The 25,363-nt window shown below is 34.4% G+C and overlaps 1 protein-coding gene across 2 annotated transcripts in view; it reads left to right on the top strand.

Moving 5' to 3' along the window:
- The window catches only part of LOC111047159 (scavenger receptor class B member 1), a 146,737-nt gene that overhangs the window by 117,258 nt on the left and 4,116 nt on the right, over positions 1-25,363 (top strand). For both annotated transcript variants that reach the window (XM_022332836.2, XM_022332833.2), the window contains exons 5-8: positions 17,986-18,127; positions 21,092-21,298; positions 23,563-23,789; positions 24,496-24,662. In XM_022332836.2, the coding sequence (XP_022188528.1) occupies positions 17,986-18,127; positions 21,092-21,298; positions 23,563-23,789; positions 24,496-24,662 (743 nt within the window). The remainder of the gene's footprint in view (positions 1-17,985; positions 18,128-21,091; positions 21,299-23,562; positions 23,790-24,495; positions 24,663-25,363) is intronic.

Genomic DNA, 25,363 nt, shown 5'->3' with positions numbered 1-25,363 from the left:
AGACATGACTATTCTATAAGAAATCAAAGCTTACATAATTTCCTACAATATTGATCTGACAACTTTATGAAATTTTTACGAAAAGTCTTTCTGAAAAATATACATAACAGAAAATTTAAACACAATTTTAGATAGCAGAAAAAATAAACACAGCAAATAATAAAATGAAAATATGAAAATGAAATGAAATGAAAAAAAAAGTCTCTATGATTAAACAGAAGTCATTCTAGGAAGAGAGAGAAAAAAATAGTAACAAGAGGAAATAATTAAACACACAACTTAAGGAGTAGTAAAAAGCAAAGAGATCACTGTCACAGAAGACTTTCTCCAATCAAACTCCAACCATCAACGAGGGATTGACCTCAGCAACCCACTCCTCACCTCTCTCTCTGACCCAGCAAGCTGAACATTCAAACTCAATTTGTTCATCAATCTCTGCACTCTTATGAAAGGTGAGAAAAAATGGTGCACCGTTCTGCACCTTGGAGCCGCAAACAAGTTAGCATTCCGCCTATTGAATGCTGGAACACTGATATTCAGCATTGCAAGCAAGGTAGGAGAATTTACAGCACCATCCAACAATGCCCAAACAAACAAGACAGATGTTTTATCTCGACGCTGACGTAGAGACTCCAATAGGAAAAGATCCCTCAATTGCTGAGTCGGGAACCCCAGGGGACACGACCCACCAAACCTTCTGAAGTATAAGAACCTCATCAGCTTGTTCTGTACCCTTTCAATGACCCGAATGTTTTGGTCTGAGTGAGGACTCCAAACCATGGATCCATACTCCAAAGTGCTTCTTACCAAGGCATAATAGACACTCAGTATTGCCACAACATTGCTGAAGTCAGCTGCATTTCTCAGGACAAACCCCAGTAATCTGTTAGCCTTGGAAGACACAAATTCAATGTGAGAGGAGAAAGTAAGTGAACTATCAAATATGATTCCCAGGTCCTTGCAAGTGTTGACTCTGTTAAGAACCGCTTCACCAATCCTGTACGTGTAAGCAGAAGGACATCGTTTTCTAGAGTAGGTGATACACTTACATTTAGAAACATTAATTTCCAAGCTATTAGCATGACACCATGCAACTATGCGATCAATATCCAACTGTAATTGACAGCTATCATCCTGGCTACCAACCTCTCGGAATATCTTCATGTCATCAGCAAAAATCAGACACTTAGATGACAACTGAAGTGGAAGTTCATTGATTACCAGCAAGAAAAGGAGCGGTCCTAAGTTACTTCCCTGAGGAACCCCAGAGGTGCTGTAGTAATGGGGGGAATCCATCCCCTTGACAGTCACTATATTTGGCCTGTAGAGTAAATATGATCTGAACAAATTGACCAGAGAATCACTGAAGCCAAGACTAGAGAGGCGATACAGCAACACACTATGGCTTACTCGATCGAATGCCTTTGCAAAGTCGGTATAAACCACATCAACCTCTCCACCTGAGTCCAACACACTCGAAACAAACATTGTAAATTCGAGAAGATTAGTCAGCACAGACCTACCCCTTAAAAAACCATGTTGACAGTCAGAAATCATAGGAGTTACATGCCAAAACATCTTCTTATATAGTATCTTTTCAAATATCTTAGAAAATACAGAAAGTAAACAGATTGGACGATAATTCTCTATTAGATTCCTTTTCCCAGATTTGAAAATAGGGATAATCTTGGAGATTTTCCATTCACTGGGGAAAACACCCTTACAAAGAGATAAATCAAGCAGATACTTGAGGGGGGCCCCACCAAGAGCTCGCTGCAACCCTTGATAATGAAAGCTGGTATACCATCAGGACCCGGAGCTACTCTCGGCTTGAGGCTCTTGATTGCTTGACGTATGTCATCCTCAGATACTGAAGAAATATTCAGAGCACTATTGAAGCCCTCACCATAAAGTCCATTGTCCTCATCCATCTTGTAACAAGCCGTAATTGGGGTATAGACAGACTTGAAAAACTTTGCAAAACCAGAAGGAATTTCCGAGCCAGTAAACTCTTCATCTTTGAAAAGCATGGTCTCACAAAAGTCTCCCGAGCCTCGCTTATTATTAATAAATTTCCAGAATTCTTTGGAATCGTGACTGACATTGGACTGGACTCTATCAACATAACTCTTATAAGCTGTTGAAATTAAAGTTTTCAGTTCTCTACGCAAGGCGACATATTGATTGTTATGGAAATTGGAGTAATTCTTCTTTCGAGCGCACCTATTCTTTCTTTTGAGCTTTTGAATAATCTCTGCAGTAAACCATGAGGGGATGTTTCATTTGTTAGTGTCTTCCTAGGTATAGTGGCCTCAAAACACCTGAATATCTCACCATAGAAAAAGTTGACAGCATCATCAACATTGCTCAGCAGATACAAACCACTCCAATCTATATCTCGCAACATCACATAAAGTGATAAATAGTCAGCCCTTCTGAAATCAAATATAGAACGCGTTCCGGATTGCAAACGTGGCTCCCTAGGAGAATCAATAATCAGTTCCATGCACAAAGCAGGATGGTGATCTCGATCCTCAGGTACCAAGGGCACAGGGTCATGGGCGACCTCCACAACGGGCAGGCTACATAGAATCAGATCGAGAGTACGAATGTTGGCATTTTGAACACAATTGAAAAGATGCAAGTTATAAAAACTAGAGAGTTCACCAAGTCTTCCAGCGGCCACCGAACCTGAATTGAGCTCAAAATTGTTATCAGAGATCTCAGGTAAGTTGAAGTCACCCACAATAAACAACCTCTCTTTAACTGAATGACATTGACTTTCCAGGCAATCACAATAGATGTCATAATCATTTGCATTTGCAGAAATGTAGAAATACACAAGGTTAAGATAGACAGGGCCCTCCTGCGACATAACTCTAATCATTAAGCTCTCAAATCTCCCATCAGTGAGCAATAAGTTGATACCAACACACTCATCAGACTGGATATTTTTCCGAACCGCTATAATAAGACCACCACCCCGACAAGAATCACTATTTTCACGATCTCTTCTATAAACAACATATCTTCGATCAAAGAGTTCACTGCTGGAGAAGCCAGAGTTAAGCCACGTTTCAGTCAACAATATCACATCATAATTCGATGCAGCTATTGACCTCGAAAAAATGTGAGTCTTTGTCCTCAGACCTCTAACGTTCTGGTAATAGACAGTTAAACCATTCATCGTAGACCGTGACATGACTGAAGCTAATTGTTGCTAAGAGAAGTAGGCCACCACTTTCAAACAAAGACGAAAATACAAACAACAAAAAGAAAAAAAAAGAATGAAAAGTAAGACTATTCACTACAAAAATACTTGAAAAATGAAAAACAATGACTATCGTATAATTAAGAAACAGTGTAAAATAAAAATATATATATAAGAAATAAACTCATAATAGTTAACCCAAACCAGCCGCGATCAGGAAACAATAAGTCAATTGATAAGGTTAATTTGAACCATATAAATATAATACCCACATTCAGAGAGTGTAAATCCCATTCACACCTCACACATCACTCAACAATCAACTTGCATTAACAATCATCATAAACATCATAATCATTATCATCAACGTAACTGTAGAGCTACAACGTAAACAAAAACGTTTCAACTAACAGAAAAATACACTATCAACCAACTCGAAACGGACAGTACCTATCGAGAATGGTTTATCAAAGTACCACCATCGATCCAAGCAACAAAGGCAGTAAAACCAGCTATGGATAGCATTGCGATACCAAGCCGAGATCTGTGAACTTGCCCCACTGCCTTATCACAAGAACAGATAAGCACAATCTCTAGATCGACGTGCACTTCAACTAATCTACAGTGATTGGCAATGAAAGCCAGTTTTCACAGAACAGCTGACCCGAGATGACATCAACAATACAACTATGACTATATACTATCACAACATAACAAAGAATGATGTTAATGAGAAGGAATGAGAAAAGAAAAATGAGTGAATGAAAAGAGGAAAAAACAAATCAAAAACTATACAAGGTAGGTAAGCAAAGTCCAATAAGTATTAGAATAGTAGGTACTCATAAGTCAATTATCATGATAAGGTTTCACTTTATTCATTTCGCCCTAGTCCACTCACTGATAAGTTCTGCAGATCGTCCTCTGAGTTGATAACAATAGCTCTGTCCCCCTCCCTGAATCTAATCCTCACTCTCCCCGCAAAATCCGTCCAAACATATTTGTAACCTGCATCATGTTGGAATTGTTTAACTTTCGCGAACAACTTACTCCTCTTCGCCGTCAGTGATTTGTTTATGAAAATAGGAGCCGCCTCACCAGTAAAACCGATATGATTAGTGTTTAAATCACGCTTCTTCTTTCTTCTTAACAGTAGATCCTCTGCATCAGTGCGACGAACAAACTTGACAATAATTCCGGAAGTAGGTCGATTGTTTCTCTTCTTCAGCCTATGGCATGCATCAATCGAATGCTTAGATATGTCCATGCCCACCGATTTGCATACATCAAGCACAATTTTCGATACATTCTCCCCCTGAGTAGTTGGGACTCCATAGATTTCCACATTATTCCTCCTGGAATACTGCTGTAGTTCATCCATTTCCAGCTCGACATTATCCAGTTTTTTACGTAGGCATTTGTTTTCTTCAGAAAGCCTATCAATAGCCGTTTGTTGTTCTTTGATAAGCTCGGCCTGTCTAGTTAGCGCCTCATAACACTCATCAATCTTCGTAGTGCAAGCAAGAATAGAAACTGATAAATCCTGTTGCATTTTCATATTAGACTGCTCAATGAATGTTTTAAGATCCGCTATAGAAGAGTTCAAGTTTTCCACGGTAACAAATGAGCCGACTGCACTATTGGCCACTGGAACTGTCCCTCTCACTGGCGTCGAATCAGAACACGCCCGCTGAATACGGTAATTTGCCTCACAGTGAGCACAGGTCCAATTACTACTAGACAATTGTTCCAACTCAGTATCACCCAAATTCACACATTTGCCGTGAAAAAAGTTTTTACAGCGCGAACAGTCTATTTTATCTTTAGCATTTCTGTTCACCGACTGATTGCAAATATTACACTGACTCATTGCAGAAACGTACGCCTGACTCAACACAAAAACTAACTCTTAATATTATTTTTAAAAAAAAGTGATGGGTGAAGCTATACTTGAGTAAAATTATAGAATAAATTATAACCGTTCATTCACAAAATACGGCTGGATGGGTTAACAGAATACTTAGCAAGACATAGAATCAAACAAGCTTGGCAGAACAAGAAAGTAGTTAGATAAGAAAGCACAACGTTAAATCAACCGTTCACAGCAGCTTCTGAGCTGATACTGAGTAGAAAGTAGTGAGTAAAAAGTAGTGAAATAATACATCAAATTGAAGAGAAAAAAACTCTACGGTGAGCATTCATTTTTACGATGCATTGTTGGAGAGTTGTAGGCCCTGAAACATAAAAAAATAGGATTAAAAGCTGTTATTTCAACAATTCTACACTTTTAAGAGCGTATATCTCGAAAACTGTTGGAGATATCAGAATTCACCACAGAACAAATATTGTAGAGAATTTATCAAACTTCATTTCTGAATAGTTAGTCATGTCGGTTGAACGCATTTTCCTCAAGATATGAGCGTGTAAGCAAAACATTGAAAAATTCAATTTTTAAACCACCCTCATCCCTCATCCACCCTCAGCACAAGGGGTAGGGATGTGGACTTTTGATATGTTCACCTCCCAACCGGTCCAAACAAAGCTGCGAAGTCAAAAATTGTGTTCAAAACATTCTCTCCAAATTCCTTTGTCAATTTGTCTATTTTAGCATAACTGAAGATATCACACTCAACACAAAATTATACATCAAATTGAAGAGAATTTGATGCTCTATGAGTTCATGATGAGCATGGATTTTCCCCATCGATATTCAAAAAGTTATAAGAGCAAAAATAGCAAAAAATTGAAGGAAAATGTGTTTTTTCAAAAATGTCACATCTTTCAGAGCGGATATCTCGAAAAGTAAAAGAGATATAGAAAAAGTTGTCAGATCAATATTGTAGGAAATTATGTAAGCTTTGATTTCTTATAGAATAGTCATGTCTGTAAAATACATAATTTTCCAGTTATATGCGAGAAACAAAAAAATGGTACCTTTGAACAACCCCCACCCCCTTAGCTCAGGGGGTAGGGGTGGGGACTTTTGATATGTTTACCTCCTCACTACCCTAAACAGAACTGCGGGGTCAAAAATTGTCTTCCAAACTTTTCGCTCTATACCCTTTTTTGAGCATTCATTGCCTGGACTAAACATGGAATAACAGTGATGTGGATAAACAAACAGTGTGAGTTGTGATGAATCATATAATGCTAATATGTTACCTCCTTTCCAGTTGAATTTCCAGGTATTTCGCATTTCATCTATTATTGAAATAATGTATATGGAAACTATCTCAATGATCCCATTTAAAGAAATCAATCAAGTTCCATACATGAAGGAATCATGCTCTCATTATTCTAAAATGTGACACAGTTGAGTTGTGAATATGATAAAAACCCAATCCTAGTACCTAAGTGTTTATGCAAATAGGCTTTACAATACACATGCGTATTTTCCACATGATACATATTTTTGCTATGTAATAATGCCATGAAAATTATGATACGAGCTTCAGAATGACTTCCCGGGTAGCATTCTATAACTGTATGTTCATGCTCATTATCATATCTTCCATTACCTCTGGGGCTCATGTAGACAGCTCTACAGTGAATTACCACGTCTTATTATCAATTTATTGTTCCTTGGTTTCCAACAATTTGTTCAGCAAGCTCATTCTTTCCAATAGGAAAGAATGTCTATTGATGGAAATCCTATGGAACATAGTTCAGAGTAGTACAGAATGTTTCGAAAAAGACTCAATTTCAAATTAATTTATCACTTATGAGAAAAGAGATAAAAAATTACAAACTAAGTTACTCTCAATTCTTCATGTATAGGTTTTAGAAATGCATCACAAATGTTCAATAGAATATATTATCTTCCATTTGGTGCACAGACTACACCTAGAAACTTTACAATAATATTAATCCTAGAATAATAACGGCGTCCATTTTTTACAAGTTTTTCCGGATTTTTCACATGGCAAGGAAGGAACGTAAACACCATTTCGTTGTTATTCAGATTCTTGCCTCACCGCTGGATGTTGAAAAACAGATATCAGCATCTTCAGATTTGTTTCAAAGACAGAAATATCATACAAAGACAGAAACATCATGTTGTATCATATTCCAAATTCCATACATATTGTGTGGAATTTATTGCTGAGTTCCTCAACATTTTATTATGCGTTTCATAAACTTTGATATTTTGTGAGTATTTAGTACTTATGTGAATTATTGAAGTCAAGCATTTTCTCATAATGAAAAAATCTTTTGAAATTGGAAAATTTTGGAACAATCTGTACAGTAGATTTGTATCAGACCTACCATATCGGCACAAGTGAGTTGAGAGTTTAGAGTTAGAGCAAGAACAGTCGGATGACAGTTTCATAATAAGTAGCCAGAGAAAGCGACCAACCAGCTGGGTTATGTAAGTTCCACCTCGCCCCGTCTCCCTCTCTCTCAGCCATCACTTTCTCCTTACCTTGTTCCTAGCCCATTCACATTAGGATAAGGCCTAGTTTATATGGTTGGCAATGAAATTCGAAAACTAGGAACCTTCGTGAGGAAAAGATTCTCAAGAACTTTAAAGGATGTGGCTTAATCTATGGCTTATCACATAAACTCAAGGACGGACGTAGTTCTGAAGACTTAAGTGAAGTCTAAAGACTATGAATGATGAAGTAATTTCCGGGTTCTTGTGAATTATAGTGGATTCGAAAAGCGGGAGCCTGCTCTAAATTACTCCTCCGGACGGTACGATGTACCTTTCGCAAACATTCGTTTAGAAAATTTGATTTGCTACTTATTTGTACAGTGGTTATCCAGGTAGATTTCCAATTTTTATTTGAAGAATTAATGGTATAGCAGCACTATGTGGCACTATAATATCGGAAAATATACAAATGAAAGAAGAATCTCAACTAAACTTACCTGCCACCTAAAATTCGGGGTCCCTTTAAAACTTGGTAGGTACTTTGGATGAATTACCATATTAATTTAGTCACATCTTTTACGGTTTATCCGCCAAGAGAGTGTTGGCTTTTATTTGTTTGACAGTGGCTACGTTTGAAGTCACTTACTCTTTATTACAACTTCAACAGTTTATAAAAGTACTATAACTAGTTTCATGTACCTAATAAAATAGCTGGAAAGTATTTGAAGCGTACGACTAACTCATTCATCACTGGTAAACTTTGACCGTGCCGTTTCTTCACCATCTATAAGTGACGAATGTCAACTCACGTTTTTGTAAGTGTGAATTCTGAATAGGCACAAGTACCACTACTTTGTGAGCCTAATTCAATTATCAAGTCGTCCTGATTTGGCTAATGACGTTGTATGTTGACAGATTTTGTTGTAATTAGGCCATTTCAGCCTAATTCCTATGTTGAGTCCTCGTGCATTTCCGATTCTTAATTCTATTGATGCTTTATACTGTAACAGAATTATAATTAAAACAGAATATGAATAATTGACCTCTCAGCCTTAAGGCCTACTTTCTGCTTTAGGATATCACCTTGACAGTGTCCGTTAATTTAATACTGTCTATGAAGGCTGAATAAAGCATTGAATGAATCCAATATATTGACATTACATGCAAATCATATAAAACGACCTTGGAATTTGTTTATCCAACCTTGATTACGATCGCATTTCTTCACTCATCAGTCATCAGTTTATCTCTTGATAAGAATTTTCACAATTTTCCACAATAATTTTTATTATGAATAATCACAATTTCTACTACTGTAGCAGTGTTCACTGAATTCAAATAAAAATTATTTAAACAAAAATAGATTATAAATGTCAACATAGAGCCACATATTTCCTTCCTGATGATAATAATAATAATAATAATAATAATAATGCTGGTTGTCCTGACTGGCTCAGGTCTAGTTTAAGAGTTTTCAGGTTTTCCTCATGTGAATTATAGTTTATTATAGGTGAATATTAAGATAAAACCTTCAAAAAAGTTTGAGTCCGAAGGCAGAAGGTTCCAAATGCAATTCAAAGTTATACATTCTGGAAGTTTGGTACTGTCGTTTAGACTGGTAGATGATCAGTTTTTCAATGTAAAATAAAATAATAATAGATGTCTGAAGTTTATAGTTGGTAAATTTCAAGCACAATGGTTTTGATAATCATAAAGGAAATTTATTCTGCTTATAATTCAGGTTCACTAATTCACAAATACTTGATGAACAAACTTATTGTTAACTTGTTCAGCTGTTGCTCCTTTGATCCGATATTACAAATACTCTGTACAATAGATCCGTTGATCTTCTATTACAAATAGAATGATTCAAAAGCTTATGCCATAAGTTATTCAATAAGAAATTTATCGCTGGTAAAATGCTTTTGCTAGGCTATTTTGTATTACTCGCTTTTATGTAAGTGAGCCTACCTGGTAACACATTCTCAGGTAATTGAGATCAAGAATGAAAATCGACTGAGATCATTCTCATGAGTTCTTGCGATAAAAACTTACGTTTCTCTGAGCTCGTTGGAGTGTAACCACTTAGGATATATTGCTGAATATTTTTGGTATATGCGACTTGTTACGGTTACCGTACTCTCAAAGAGTGTTAAAGTAGATAGTTCGATAAGAAGTCAATTGTAATAAGTATGTTCGGATGTTCAAATCACATTTTGCAATCTATAGGTTCTAATTACATGTACAAGGTTGAACTAGTGAGTCGCGAAATAAATTTTGGTGGGTTCTGGCGTGTTTTTCAAAAATTAATCACAATACACTGTTTCCTTGACACTACTTCTAATATATTCCTTAATCTTATAGTTGATATTATTCCTCGATATCCTATTATATTAAGCGAGCAAATTCTGTATATTTATATTTGGTTATTCATATATTGGTTATTTATATGGTTATTTATGTCCAACGGATCTCGAAAACGGCTCTAACGATTTTCACCGAATTTGGAACATAGTAGGTTTATGATATGAAAATTCGATTGCACTAGGTCTCATCCCTGGGAAAACTCGCGTAATTCATAAACTGACGTATAGCCAGCTGTAAAAGCTGGCCTATAAGATAAAGAAACCTTTGAAAGGTAAAATTATCCATAATTGATCCAAAATAATAATTATATTTAAAATAAAAACATATTTTTGTGATGTTTCCAAATTCATCAAAAAAGTTAACTTTTCTTTCAATCCTTCAACCATAAAACTTTTTTAGCAGATGCTCTCAGCTGCTGTGGGGGGGGGGGCTCAATCAGCTTATCTCATGAGAAATATTATCTAGAAATTTTAATCAACTTGATCAAAATATCTGATTTGTTGACATAACATGGTATATCATTCTAAATTGAAGTATATCAGAATTTTCAAAGTTAATAATTATTTTACAGTTTAAAGTGATTAATGAGTATTATTTTGTTATTCAATTTGGTTTGTAAACAATTTATATTGGAACTTTTCTGTTTTCAAATGTTTGGACTGGAAATTGGATTCATGTGTATGGAACATAAACTACTTTTTGGACTATTTATAGTGTATAAATCAAAATTCGGGGAAGAAACAGTTTTGGGCTGTGCATATTAGTCCTTCCCTAATCATTTTAAAGAATTGTGTTTTGTTTATCAAAAAATAAATAATGAACGAAGCTCGTTGCCCCGATATTAAGATTTTAACAGAGGATTTTAACAGATTTAAGATGCATATTGCATTATCATGAGTAATAATAGTAGTTCCACGGAGTTGTATCCCACAATGATGACTGAAATTTAAATGAAATTCTATGCTTTTGTGTTAGTATAGAAGGTTTGAGCAGTCACCACAAAAAGTGCACCAGTTGTCTGTATGGAACATTCAATAACACTAAGACCCCATCTAAAACGATGATAAAACTATCAATATTTAGCAATGTTCAATCTCCTTTGGCATCGTCAACCTTGTCTAGAACATTCTAAGCGTATATATATATATATATATATATATATATATAATATATATATATATAGCACATAACAGAAGACACTTTAAAGTTCGTAATATGAATTGAAACAGGAGACACAAGACATAAATAGGTTGAAAACACTTAGAAACTTACATTAGAAACGGAAATTTTCGGAAACTAAGTTTCCTTCCTCAACCGAACAGTGAGTGCAGTGAGTGGGTACAGTTTTCTGAAAACCACTTATATATATATAGTGGTTAGCACTTCCTGGTTGATTGACAAAGGGGGCCCAGCCCCGAAAATTCTCGTTTAAATGTTAGTTTTTAGGTGTTTTTAATCTATCCGTGTCGTGTGTATCCTGTTAATATTTTTATTACAAAACTTTAAAGTGTTTTCTGTTAAGTGCAATATATATATATATATATATATATAATATATATATATATATATATATATATATATATATATATATAGAGAGAGAGAGAGAGAGAGAGAACACTTTGAAGTTTTATAATATAAATTGAAACAGGATACACACAACACGGATAGATTAAAAACACTTAAAAACTTACATTTAAACGAAAATTTTCGGGAGCTGGGCTCCCTTTGTCAATCAAACAAAAATTTTATTCTACTTCATTTCGGATTTCCAATTTTAAATCTCCTCTTTTCTATCAATTCATAATCTACACCTTTCCTTATCCATAACCCACTCAAATTTGAAATCTCCCGCTTGTAACCCATAATTTTTTTTTTTTTTTTTTTTTTTTTTTTAAGATTACGTCCTAAAGACTCCAGTCATGGAGTATAAGACAAGTCATGTTATTACATAACATAATAATTCTAACACTAAGTAGTTCAACCTAGTTTAGGTTTGAAAGGAATTCTTGTACACTATAAAAAGCTTTATCAACTAAATATTTTTTCATTTGTTTTTTTGAAAATCTTCAAATCATCATTACTTTTCAAGATTTGAGGTGCTTGTTATAAAATTTCCTACCAATATAATCTGGTTTTTGTTCAAATAACCTACTATTGTGACCCATTATATGATAATCTGCTCTGTTTCGCGTATTATACTCATGAACATCTGAATTCTGGATCACACCACTCGTTTTCACATGCATTACAACTTTGTATATACATACAAAGATGGCACAGTTAATAGACCAAGCTTTTTAAATAAAGGCCTACAAGAGTCTAACCTATTCACTTTCTCTATACATCTGAGTGCCTTCTTTTGAATCTTAAACACTCTGTCCATATTTTGTTGAGATGAATTACCCCATACTAAAATAGCATACCTAATATGAGATAGTATAAGTCCATGGTAAGCAGTTAACAGTAGTTTTTCATCATTCAGCCTAGCAAGCTGCCGCAGGACAAATACCCCAGATGATATCTTATTACATATCCTCTCAATGTAAGGATGCCATGTTAATTTCCTGTCCAATAAAATTCCCAAGAATGCTACTTTCTCTTCTTGGTCTAATTCATTTTCCTCTACAAACACATTTATTTCTCTATCCTCTACTGAATTATATTTACTTTTGAATTGTAGGAATTGACATTTCTTACTATTTATTGTTAATTGCCTTTGCTTCAAGAATTGGACAATTGACTGTACTCCAGTAAAAGCATTTATTTCTAGACTATCTAATAAATAATTGTTAAAGATAAGCGATGTGTCATCAGCAAACAACAGAGCTCTGTGATCTTTTAACTCTTTTGGTAATTGGTTCACATACAACAAAAACAGTAAGGGACCCAGAATTGAGCCTTGAGGTACTCCAGTCTGGACCTCCAGTTTTCGAGATTTAATTTTTACTATTTCATTCCCATCCACCTTGGTAAGCTCAACACACTGGTTTCTACCTATGAGATATGATTCAAACCATTTTAGTGAAATGAATTTTCTAGAATTTTTCTTGGGAACACCCCAATAAGCTAAGGTTTTTCGCCAATAACCCGAAACCTATCAATTTTTCGTGATGAAGTATTGTGTTATTGCAGTGGATGAATGATGAAATACCTACCAATTTTTAGGATGAAGAATACAACCTTTAAAGGATTTCTTAAATTACTAGGTACTGTTTTACTACATTCATTGTTTTCTAAACATTTTTCGAAGCGTAGGGCAGAAGACGTGATATGGTGAATGTTTTTCTGTCAGCAGCTTCAATTTAAGCAATTTGATTGGTTGTGAACTTTTACTATTGTCAGAATTGTGATTAACCATTCCACTCATGTAACAGATTGGAATTCAACTAACGAAGCCAAAAACATATATTTTCATAAAATCTCATATTATTTTCCTCAGCATTGTGAGTTTAACATTTTCAATGAGTAATAACCTATAATAAAATTTAGTCTTCGTGTAGAATAGCTCTAGTAAAACAATTTCAATATATGCTGTCATCTTGTTTGAATTAGCTATCATCTTGAAAATTAGGTTTTCTAACTACCATTTATTGCTGTGTTTCCAAAGGGGTTGGCTTACATGATTTATGGCAATCTTTTTCTTGATGAATAGAATTCTACCTAATCGTGGTAGTTAATAGACTTTCCACAGTGATACAGGATTCATTTCCAATGCTTATAATATACATTCCACTCTGAAAACATCCGTTCTCTAGGCTGAACTTAAACTTAGTGTACTAGAGTAGTTATTATATTCTTGTAACTGCAAGTATTTTCTCTTAACAATAATTTGTAAAATGTACAGAGTTTCCTAGTTCAGTGATTACTGTTGCTTTAAGAAATGTTTCAAAAATGATGAATAATAATTAATTTCTATAATGATGTCATGTCACCAAACTCTTAATAACGAGGTTATCTTCGTGAGAAAACCTAGAACCATCTAAAATCTGATCTTCTTTCACTAACTAAAATCACTTCATATTAGCGTAATTTCATTATTCCCAGTCCCAGAGATTCAATTAAGTTTAATAAATTCATTTTTAAATCTGTAGATCTTTTATGCTGAATTTATTGATGGTTAAGTGAGCAGAACAATGTCAATTTTTCCCCCATGAGATCATACCCGAGAAAATTGCTGCAACAAAGACAAATGATAAGAGTACGGAAATGAGTCAAATTGTTTGAAACTCAAAACATTCAAGATCATAATCTCCCTTGGTATTCGCTCATCTACATCTATTTCGTTGTAGTTGAACTTATGTAAATAGCTATATACAGCCATAACCACAACATTTATGATCAATATCTTCCTTACTTACCTCTACATAGTTAAAGAGCCAACATTCTAAACATAGCATAACTTTATACTCTGGTCAGAGTATAAAATCATAAGTTTCATATTATTCAATATAGGCGTACTGCATTACAAGCAAAGGATGCTTCCTGTATCATTTAATTTGTTTCTTTTGTTTTCAAGTTATTATTAGACTATTTAGCCCAGTTTTAAATTAGAATATCAATATTTCAAGTATTCAAGACTTTTAAGTAGAGTCTGTATAATTTACAATATCATTTGGATTGCCAGTACGCGATCAATTTATTTGAATGTTTGGTTGACACTGGTCAAGACAGAGCCAAAGAAACTACAGGCCATAAATATGTAGGCTATTTATTTGTTTTCAACTGTTGTCAACGAACAATATTCTTCTGTATAAGTACTTCGTCAATTCATAAAAGTCATCAACTTCGTGGAATTATTCATTTTTGAAATTAAATTTTATTTATTTATTTTATTTCAATTTCAATACATATCTCATTAAATACAAAATTCATACTGTATATATTTTTAATCCCTCTAGCTTTAAGCTATTTGAGAAATATTAAAAAAAAATACTAAAAACATTTACTATGTTGCAATAACTTACATAATAAACAAATATTAATATATAATATATTAAATGAATGTTATTAACAAAGCAAATTAGAAATTCATAAATAATTACTTATAATAAAATGTAAAACCTTCCCATATAACTATTAAATGATCGCTAGTCTGAGAAACTATTGTGAGCTTGCATTTCTACTGTAAATCCAACCATATGTCATATGTCAATCATCAATTATTGCAATGAAAAATAATTTCAATTTTGCCCGAACTTCACCCCTTCTTTGTAAATTTCGCAATTCCAGAGGCAATGAGTTCAGAAGATATGATATTCTGCACTCTGGAGTTCTTTTACCATAATTATTCTTGAATCTCTGGGGTCTAAATATTCTGTTTCTCAATTCATAGTTTATTTCATTTATTTCTCTAAATTGGTTTATGAAATAATTCCTTGTCAAATCAGTATAATTGGCTAGGGCCCCCATGGACATAATTCCCAATAGCTCGCGATCAATACCATTAAAAAGAGTTCTTATTATCCTTTTTACAATATTCTGTAATGGCTGTTTTATATATTTCGGAGCTAAACTGTATATTGTGATACCATAGTACAGGGTACTCTGTATCATTGAATAGTAAATAATTCTTTTAGTGCCAACCGGAAAATAGCTACTTATTCTAGAACACTTATAAAGTGCTGCTTGAAGATGCTTTCATCAGAGATGTATAATTTTTCCATAAAGAAATAATAATAATAATACAATTATCGTATCTATTTTTCTGTTCGAAACTCGACCCACATAAGTTTTTTTTTACTTTCCACGCTTGAATCAGCTCCTTGGGCATTGGGCTAACCGCATATTGAGACGCGAGTCTGCTAAACGAGTTGATATCTTATGATCATATTATTATAATGTTCACATTGAGACGAGGCTGACGTAAGACCCGACATGAACTTGATAATTATTAGAAGGTTAGTAAAAAATCGCACGTGTTTCCGATTTGCGCTGATACATTCCTTTACTAGAGTTACAAAAACTCTACACGTGCTGGTCTCGTTCCAATATGCGTCTTGTCAAGCACCACTGCCCCTGAGGGATAAGGCTGGCCTTCGAATTTTCCGGGGATCAAGTCTCGCCCGAAAAAGGGAAAAGCCGCCAAAGGAAGTAAGATAACTCCGTCCAGGAGTAGCCTGGCCTATGGGTGTATGGTCAGGTGAAAACTCCAGACTCTGGAGGTCATCTGAACTCTCCGTATCGGGAACAGTGAAGACTCTGATGGAGTTTCGAGGTTTTCCAGTGGAGTCCCAGACTATAGGAATCAAAGGTACCCTCGTCTCTGGAAGTCGCAGGCATGTGAAATATCCCAGACGGTGAGATCCATGGGTAACGCCTCCATCCCAAAAGCTCGCGTCTATTTTTGGGCGCTTGCTTGGTTGACGTGCAAGCGCCTACCTTGAAGACGTATGCAATTGGGGACTACGGATATGTTGGCTTGTAGGCTTTCCAGGCTTGTAGGCAAGTTAGAGGATACGTCCGGGTCTTGATCGGCCCATATACCGCCGGAACTGCAGTGCCCAGGGTGGTCCCACTTCAACGCAGGCTAATTTACGGTATATGCTCATAGCAGGTGACCATTTGAGACTAACGTGTGGCGCGTCTTGTCAAGTTGTCAATTTGCGCTGATCTAATACTTTTACATGTGCTACAAAATTTCACGTCGCGTCGTGTCACACGTGCCAGTCGCGTCTCTATTTGCGACAAGCCTTATATTGCTAAGACATCTTTCTCTTGATACCTACTAATTAAACCTCTGATAATAAAAATAATTGTTCTTGTCTTCAGAAACTATTGTTGGTGAGATGTTTAAAGACTGGGATTTTGTCAGAAATATCACTATTTATTGTAAAATTAAATACGGTACATGTTCCAACACCATTGGTGTGTGTCATCTTCAGTGTCTGTGTATTTACACATATGTAATTTTGAAATAAATTAGTGATATTTCTGACAACATTCCAGTGCTTTCATTACTGTAATATTGTTCTTGTTTTGTTCAGGTATATTGATGTTTTTGTGAAATTTTTGTGAGCTATTTGGTTCTTAGAATTACATTGAATGAATGATCTACCAGATTTTGTCACAATAGTTGTCTTACATTGATGTTCATGTGAACGTTTCCAATTTAAATAAGGGTTAACATGAGAGGTGCTTTTCACACTAGATGAAATTCCACTAGTCCTGGTGCAGAGAATTAGTGAAATTGGATGGTTTGATAAATTAATTATTAGAATTGTTGGTATTTGAAACATTTTTGATCAAAAATTGAATGAAGGCTACATGAATTTCACTTTGCAAGAAATACGAAAAACAATAAATATCTAAAATTTCAATTTGGTGTACCCACAACCATTGAATCCCCTAATAAAACGAATAGCGAACAAAATTTCGACAATCAGCAAGATCCATGCGAAGAAATTCCCAGATTTTTATACTTTCTGCCGCAAGTGTTTGGCTGACTGACTACTTTTCAGAAAATAATGCTTTCTCGTATTTTATCAAGAATGGAAATATATATTGACTTCTAATCCCAGGAATTTTCATCAGATTATCTCGTTTTACTGAAGAGTGACAACACAAAAATAACAACTGTGCTTCCCATGTTGCTTTAATGTGCATTTCCATGTTTGACATTGAATTTCATCCATTTTTTAATGTCGTATTCTATTTGTAAGTTTATTAAGTTATTAGTTCCTACCAACAGGTGTAACTTGCAACAGGTATCAACCAATGACAAGTCTTAAATCATATTTCATTAGTTCGTTCTTACAGTCAATCATAGTACATCATTTCACCATACCTCTCCAAACCAGAATCTAATTTATCTTATGTGCCAACATTGATATTTATTATTCAATCTTCTTCTAATTTAGCATTTGAACTGGAATGCATTAAACGATTTTTATGGAAAAACTGTAATAGTCATAGAATTGATAATGGTGTGATAAAATTAAAAATCGTCTTATTTAGAGTTTGAGTTTAAAAAAAATCTTTCAAAACATATAATATCAGACCTAACTGTTATTGTCGAATAATTCTTTGTTTGTTTCAGAGAAACATGGGAGAAAGTGAATCTCAAATTCAATGAAAATGGAACAGTTAGCTTCCAGCAACAAAAAATATTTAGATTTGACCCTGATAACTCAGTCGGTAGTGAGGATGACATGGTGGTTGTACCTAATATTCCTATGCTGGTAAGTCATCTTTCAATATTATTTATTTATTCATATTTACCAAGCTTAAATTTTCATTGTATTTTGTCTCCTGTGTAAGAGTTTCTCAAAGTTAAAAGCTCTGCGGTTTCCAACAAAAACCCGATTCTCACTACATTCCTTTAATATTATATCAAGGTTGAAAGCACTGCGGTTCCTAACCAATTTCACAAAACTGCTACAGTATGTGGAAAACCTTCTCCTTCGCCTGCGCCTCTCTCCAAAGTTTTACATGAATACATATTACATGTATTCATTTAGGCTACACACATCCAACTATTCAGAGTTTGTTTCATACCAACAACTACTTTTTAAACAAGTGAGATATCATCCCTGAATTCGTAGAGTACTTTATTGTTGTGATGAAAGGCATCATGTGTGTCAGTAATCAATTCGTACGATCTGTAAAGTATGTTTTCGCCCCACTTGGATGTAATGAGCTGGTTTACGTGCGTCATATGAGGGCCGAAAGTGATTGTTTTCTGACCAGGCCGGTAAAATTTTTACGGCCCTAGGGCTGTAAAATAACCTTGAAGTCAGCTGATTCTGATTTGATGTGAACGTGTTTACAAAATAGTTAATGAAACGGAATCAGTTTATGCTTCTAGAATTGAATAAAGTATTTTAAAATAAGATACTATCATTTTATTTGGATGAATGAAATACAAATAAGATATTATTAACTATTAAAATTCAATTTTCAGAGTATAATAGAATTTAACCTCAAACCTCATAGTACTTCGTTTATCACAAAACCTGGTGGATAATTTTGGAACTACTTGGGCAATATCCATGGTGCTGAACGATTTTACAAAATAGTTTATGAAACGGAACCAGTTTATGCTTCTAGAATTGAATAAAGTATTCTGCAATAATATACTATCATTTTATTTGGATGATTGAAAAAACAGATAACATATATATTATAAACTATTCAAATTCGATTTTCAGAGTAGGATAGAACTTCTAACCTAAACTTCCTAGGTCGATGACAACAAGCATTGTTGACGTTGACATTCAGATTGGCCAAATTTCAAGTGTGCTAAAACAGCTGATCTAAAAACTACATTATTTTTGTGTTTATTATTCAATAATTAAAACATTTATAATAATATCATATTATTGTTATTTGAAAGAATAAAAAAGTATAAACTCAACTTCTCACATAATTTAACATAATCTTTTAGGTTATTTAGACAAATCAGAATAAAAATAATTGGACAATTTCCTGATATTCAGATTACCTCATATTTGCTAGAGCTATGACCTTCCACTTTTGCTTTCGGAAGTGCTTAATGAACAGTTATTCTAATATATTGTTTATTTTTCTGTGTGGCGAAAAATAGCGTTCACACCACGGGCAAAAATGTTTTTCCAGATCTCAATTTTTTCTAGTCCTCGGCCTATGGCCTCAATGTTAACAACAGTGTAATTATTCACTGTTGAAACAAAATAAAAATATCATCATATATATTCGACTAGCAGAGGTATCTCGTGCTTTGCACCGGGAAAAATGTTGTGTTGTAATATGCAATATGCCCAGGAAACATAAAAAATTGATATTTTATTTTGTCAGAATCACGTGAATAATCTTCATCAGAGTTGAAAAATTTCACCAAAGAAAACGTTTCATTGGTCTCGAAGCCGCAACCTGTCATTCATGAATCGCGCGTGCCACCAATTACGTTACGGATTGAAAAAAACTGTTTGTTTGGGCTTTCATTATTGTGTAAACTTCGTATTAATAATTGAAAAAATTTGTTTCAATTATCAAATTTGAATTAATTGATTAATAGCAATGGAAGTAAGCCTATAAACATCCTTGATAAATTCAGAATATTTATGTAAAATTACATGTTAATCAGGTCATTTGATCGTAAGTGATAATGCGTCAATCGTGTAAACTTATTCCCTATCCCGTACATGTATAAGCCAATTTTCTATATAATATTATAGATAGATAGATGAACACTCAAGCAAAGTGTCACACTTTGGAAACTTGACGGACTGAAAACCTGACGAATTGTAAACTTGACAAACTGAAAACTTGGCGAAATGAAATCTTGAAGAACTGAAAATCGTGTACTTCCTATCCCGTGCATGTATAAGTCAATTTCTTCCTTTAAAATATTATAGATCAGCGCATATGTTTCAGCTCATGAGAGCCATTGTCAAAAGAATTTGACTTTTATGAGTTGGAACATTCTATACACTAAACAAATAAATATAAAAGGGTAATTGCTGATATTTCTATTTTATTTCACCAATAGCTTTATGTAGAAAAATATAATATACTGAATAGCTAACATTCAATGTATACATTTGTTTATTACAGAAGCTATTATATCTGATGAAGCGTTTGAAAAATGATTATCCACAATCTACATTATACGTAGCACCTAGCCTACATAGTATAATATATTCAATGTAATGTACATTGTTCATTCATATCTGGGCGATGATGCCATAGGCTACAATTAAAAAGAGAACTAAGCGTTCATAAATTGGCATAATATGCGAATTGCACAGAATGGCACTCATGCAACACCCAGGGCCAACTCACCTGCCTCACATCACAAATGGAATGCATATAAGCATTGCTTGCCACATACGGCTGCTGTTGACCAATCTGTTCATGCCACGCATTTTATTATTCAAGTAGCACATACTTCAAAGCATCAATTCGAATCCTTGACAAGACAACGCACCTAACTATCCGATTCTCTATTTTTATTACATTTTTTCATTCAACTGCTAAAGAAGGATGAAAACTTCAAATGAATTCTTTTCTGTACTTTATTCTCGATTCTAGCTTCTAGATTATTGTTTAATGAATGAAACTCTTCTTGAAAATATAGATGAAATTCAATTAAGATTATTATGTCTCAAATAGAATGAAAATTGCTTTTCAAGAACAGAAAAAATTCAATGAAACAATTTTTTCAGAGTGCCACATCTCAAAGTAAACACGCAGCAAGATTCCTTAGGTTAGCCATGGCTTCAATCATGGACATCTTGAAGATCAAGCCATTTGTGGAAGTGACCGTTGGACAACTGCTTTGGGGGTACGAAGATCCTCTGCTCAAGCTGGCCAAGGACGTTGTTCCCAAGGAGCAGAAACTACCCTATGAAGAATTCGGTCTTATGTATGGGGTAAGTCACACTATACAGAAAAGACAGTAGCGTTAGAGTATCAACTTGTATCAGTTGTCTCTGGTCACTTTAAGTCATTTATTTCATTAATCGATTAAAATTAGACTTTTTACTGAAGATGATGCCCACATGCTCATCAGGCTTGTGAAAGGATAATGGGTGAGATTTATTGTTATGAAGATATAAGATATGTGTATCACTGAAAATTCTTGCAAAGCTTTACCACAACAGAAAAAAGTCTAATTATAGTTGTTTGTCAAGTTCCCTTCCAACTACTGCATCGACTGATATCTGTTCATTATGTTTTGAATGCTCTTATAAGTATGATTACAGTACCTTAGTTGAGATTACTTTTGATCATGTAGATTACAAAACTTTTCTGTTATGGTGGGGAGAAAGTCAACTATACTAATCATAATTTTACAAATGCATCCATGAATTAAGTTATTATTTATCGATACGTTGTTCCCAAGGAGCAGAAACTACCCTATGATCGATATATCCAAACATACTATTATATTCTTCATCAAGACTTGTCGATGGAATATAGTTAGCTGGTTTATTGTGTTATCCAACGCCTGTTACACTACTTCTGGAACCTTCACATCAGTAACGTTATGACTCTGTGTGCTCTAGTGAAGGCGAAGGAAACTACTTTAAATTGTCAACTATCTATTACTTTTTATTCGGTACTTCTTTATGCAACTGTATGGCTGTGCTGACGATTTCAAGTCGTTACATCCAGAAATGTTTTCGGTAAGTGCAGTAACCAAATTAATGCTAGCCTTGAGCGTGTCTATCAAGGAAGGGATGATAATTAGATTAGATTGGATTTATGTTTAAAGAGATGATGAGAAATGAATGGATCCACTGTTATTGACATTAGTTATTTACTAATAGTTCACAGAGGACGATAAATTTAGATGTACTGAATTTTCAACTAATAAATCTTCAATCGATGAATACTTTCAAATTTGTGACTCATCCATATTTTTTCAAATAATCTATTCGGTGAAGGACCTGTTGTTGGACCTTGGAGTATGCCAACAATGTGTTGAGAATAATAAAAACTTGGGGCTACAGTTGATATTTATAAATGCGTGGTGATACGTTGCTGAATGTTTGTACTGAAGAATAGTTTGTTGAACGTGACCTCCTCCAAAAATCTCCCAACCCCTCCCCCTCATCACTCGCATAACAGAAAGAATGGAAAGTAGGTATAAGCCTACTGAATAAGAGAATAAGTGATAGTAACTTTGACAAATATAAAACTGTACAGATTGACCCTGTGCACCGTTTCACTCATCAAACAAAGCAAGTTTTACCAAAACCTCATAATTGAATTATTCACGGTTATAATGATTTGACACGTTTAAACGATGAGAACACAATAATTGTGCTAATTATTAAAATGTAACCAAATTGTTTAATTGTCTTGTTTCAAAAAAACACCAGTATCATTTCACTTATTTTGACACCGTGTTCAAATCAAGCTAGTGCCATAGAAGAACTATTGGAAAAATGGAATTAGACTTTCTTATTATGTGTAGGCCTACCTGCTGCGTGCACCTAAAGAAGGATCGCTAGCTTTTTTATTTTGGGACAATTCGCTCATTATTTTACCCGTTGTTATGATACATTGACTGGAATAAATTTTTGAAAGTCACTCAGTATGAATAAGAATTGCTGATAAAGCCTTACAACATTTATTTTGTTCAAAATAATAATTTTATCGTAATAGTTTACAGCGCATACAATAATCCAATATCAAAAGTAGTGATAAACATAGAGTGAAATTACATGACAATGAACATAAATTTATCATTTTCCATGCTTGATTCGAATGAAATAGTGAAATAGAAACACAACATTTTCCCTTTTTCTCCTTGGACAGTATTATTAGTACAAAACTGCAGTGGGTTATGAATGTATAAATAAATAAATTGGAGTAGAAAAAGAAAAAATATAGATTTTTTTTTATTTCATTGTTGAAAAATATGGAGTCCTGGAAACAGTATCCACCAATTTATTTATCAATGATAATATCAACTGAACATAATTAACACCTGCATTTATGTATATTTGTAATGTACAGAACAGTTGAGGCTCCCGCTTGATCAACATAAAACGATCTCTTAGATCTGAATATGGAAAAACAGGATATTCCATTGATTTCTTCAACTCAATAAATGTGAATCAATCCAAATGAACTGGCGAGTTGGGTTCGATTGTATGTTGATTGTTTTTCTCTTTTCTGTTTACAGAAGAATGGTACCGCTAAAGATGTTGTAACTGTTTTCACTGGGGCAAATGATATCACTAAATACGGTTTAGTGGATACATTCAATGGGAAAACTCACATGAGCCACTGGAAAACTGAGAAATGCAACCGTGTGATGGGGAGTGATGGCTCCATCTTCCCACCTCACATCAGCAAAGAGGACACTATCTACATCTATGACAAGGATATTTGCCGTCTCTTACCTTTGGTGTAAGTTATCCTCTCATAATATAATATACCATTCATAATGCGGGTAACGAATTACAGAACCGACTATTTCTATATAATGATCATTTTATAATTCAATTATGCATGGATCAGGTTTATTATGATTCTGAAATCAGTTTCATATTCAAAGGCTTCTTACTAAATTCAAGTATATGCAATAAATCAATCTGTTTCTTTATTAGTATATTATATGAGCTCTTATAAAGTTAATTATTAAATATATTAATATTTTTAAATGTATAATGAACAATAAATATATATTATGATGGAACAGAGATTAAACATTAAGGATAAATGTATAAGAGAGTATTGTTTGACTGTATCCAACTGTTGAACATAGACCATTTGGTTGTACTTATTGTACACCATAGCATACATTTGGTTGTAATATTTGGAAATGACTAGTATGTTATTTACCATGTGTCTTAAATATACGTAAATTATTGCCTTCTTCACGTTGTTTGATAGGTACAGTATTGACAGTTTCAAAGCCTGAATTGCAAACTCTATTATCTATACATTGAAATTGTATTCCTTATATTTTATTGTGTCATATTAAAAAATAAAATATCCTCCACCTTTTCAAGCTTATTTCTATTCTTATTTATATATTTTTACGAACAATCTATCTGTCTTGATCAGAATAAGCTTTTCTTGGCATGTTTTAAAATTCATATTCTGTTATCAGTTTCCAGAAAGAAGTAGTCACTGACGGGAAAGTTCTTGGATACAGGTTCAGTCCGCCCACGAATGTATTCGCAGATGTCGAGCACAACCCCGACAATGACTGCTTCTGCCCATCGGGTCCCCCCTGTGCCCCTCATGGTCTGTTCAACGTCTCTCTCTGCCAATACGGTAAGAAAATCAAGTCCAAAATTATTATCAGCCCATTAAATTGTCTCAGTTCTTATTATTATAATCTTAGTTTCTTAAACTTTCAAATTTATTATACTTACTTGATACTTGAGGTCGTTGCCAATGACTGGGGTTTCAGGATAGGCAGTGTTGGAAATATCAATAAAATAACCTAACATGGTCATTCACGCTGTGGAGGTGCTTTACTCCCAAAAAGAGGTTCACTGTAAAAATCCTGCAGTGAGTAGAGTGGCTTTTCCAGGAGTTTATTTTTCAACGTGGTATAAAACCAAGAGTCCCGAGTTTCCTGAATTTGTCTAGGAACTAGGAAGGCTGTTAAAAAATCTTATTGCCTGCGAAGGAAAGCTATTGTAGGTCCCCGCCAGTCGGCTCCGGGGCACCTCCAGTCTATTGCATGTCGCGTATTGCGGCTGTGTATATCACACCTTTCTTGTAACTGCTCCAGGTTCTTCTTGATATACATCAGCGAGCACAATACATATTGACTGTACACCGTAAGTATCCCAGCAAATGATAGGTCATGATAAGACTTCTCTGATCCACCACTCATCTCAGCTTACTAAGGAGGTACAGCACCCTGGACAATTTCCTGCATACTTGATTCACATGATGATTCCAGCTCACTCGCTCATCCAACCAGAATCCTAACAGTTTTACTGGATCTGATACAACTGGTTGTC

Source organism: Nilaparvata lugens, chromosome X (assembly GCF_014356525.2).
Source record: "Nilaparvata lugens isolate BPH chromosome X, ASM1435652v1, whole genome shotgun sequence".
Lineage (NCBI taxonomy): Eukaryota > Metazoa > Arthropoda > Insecta > Hemiptera > Delphacidae > Nilaparvata > Nilaparvata lugens.
Note: the sequence above shows the minus strand (reverse complement) of the source record. Positions and strands in the feature narration are given on the sequence as shown.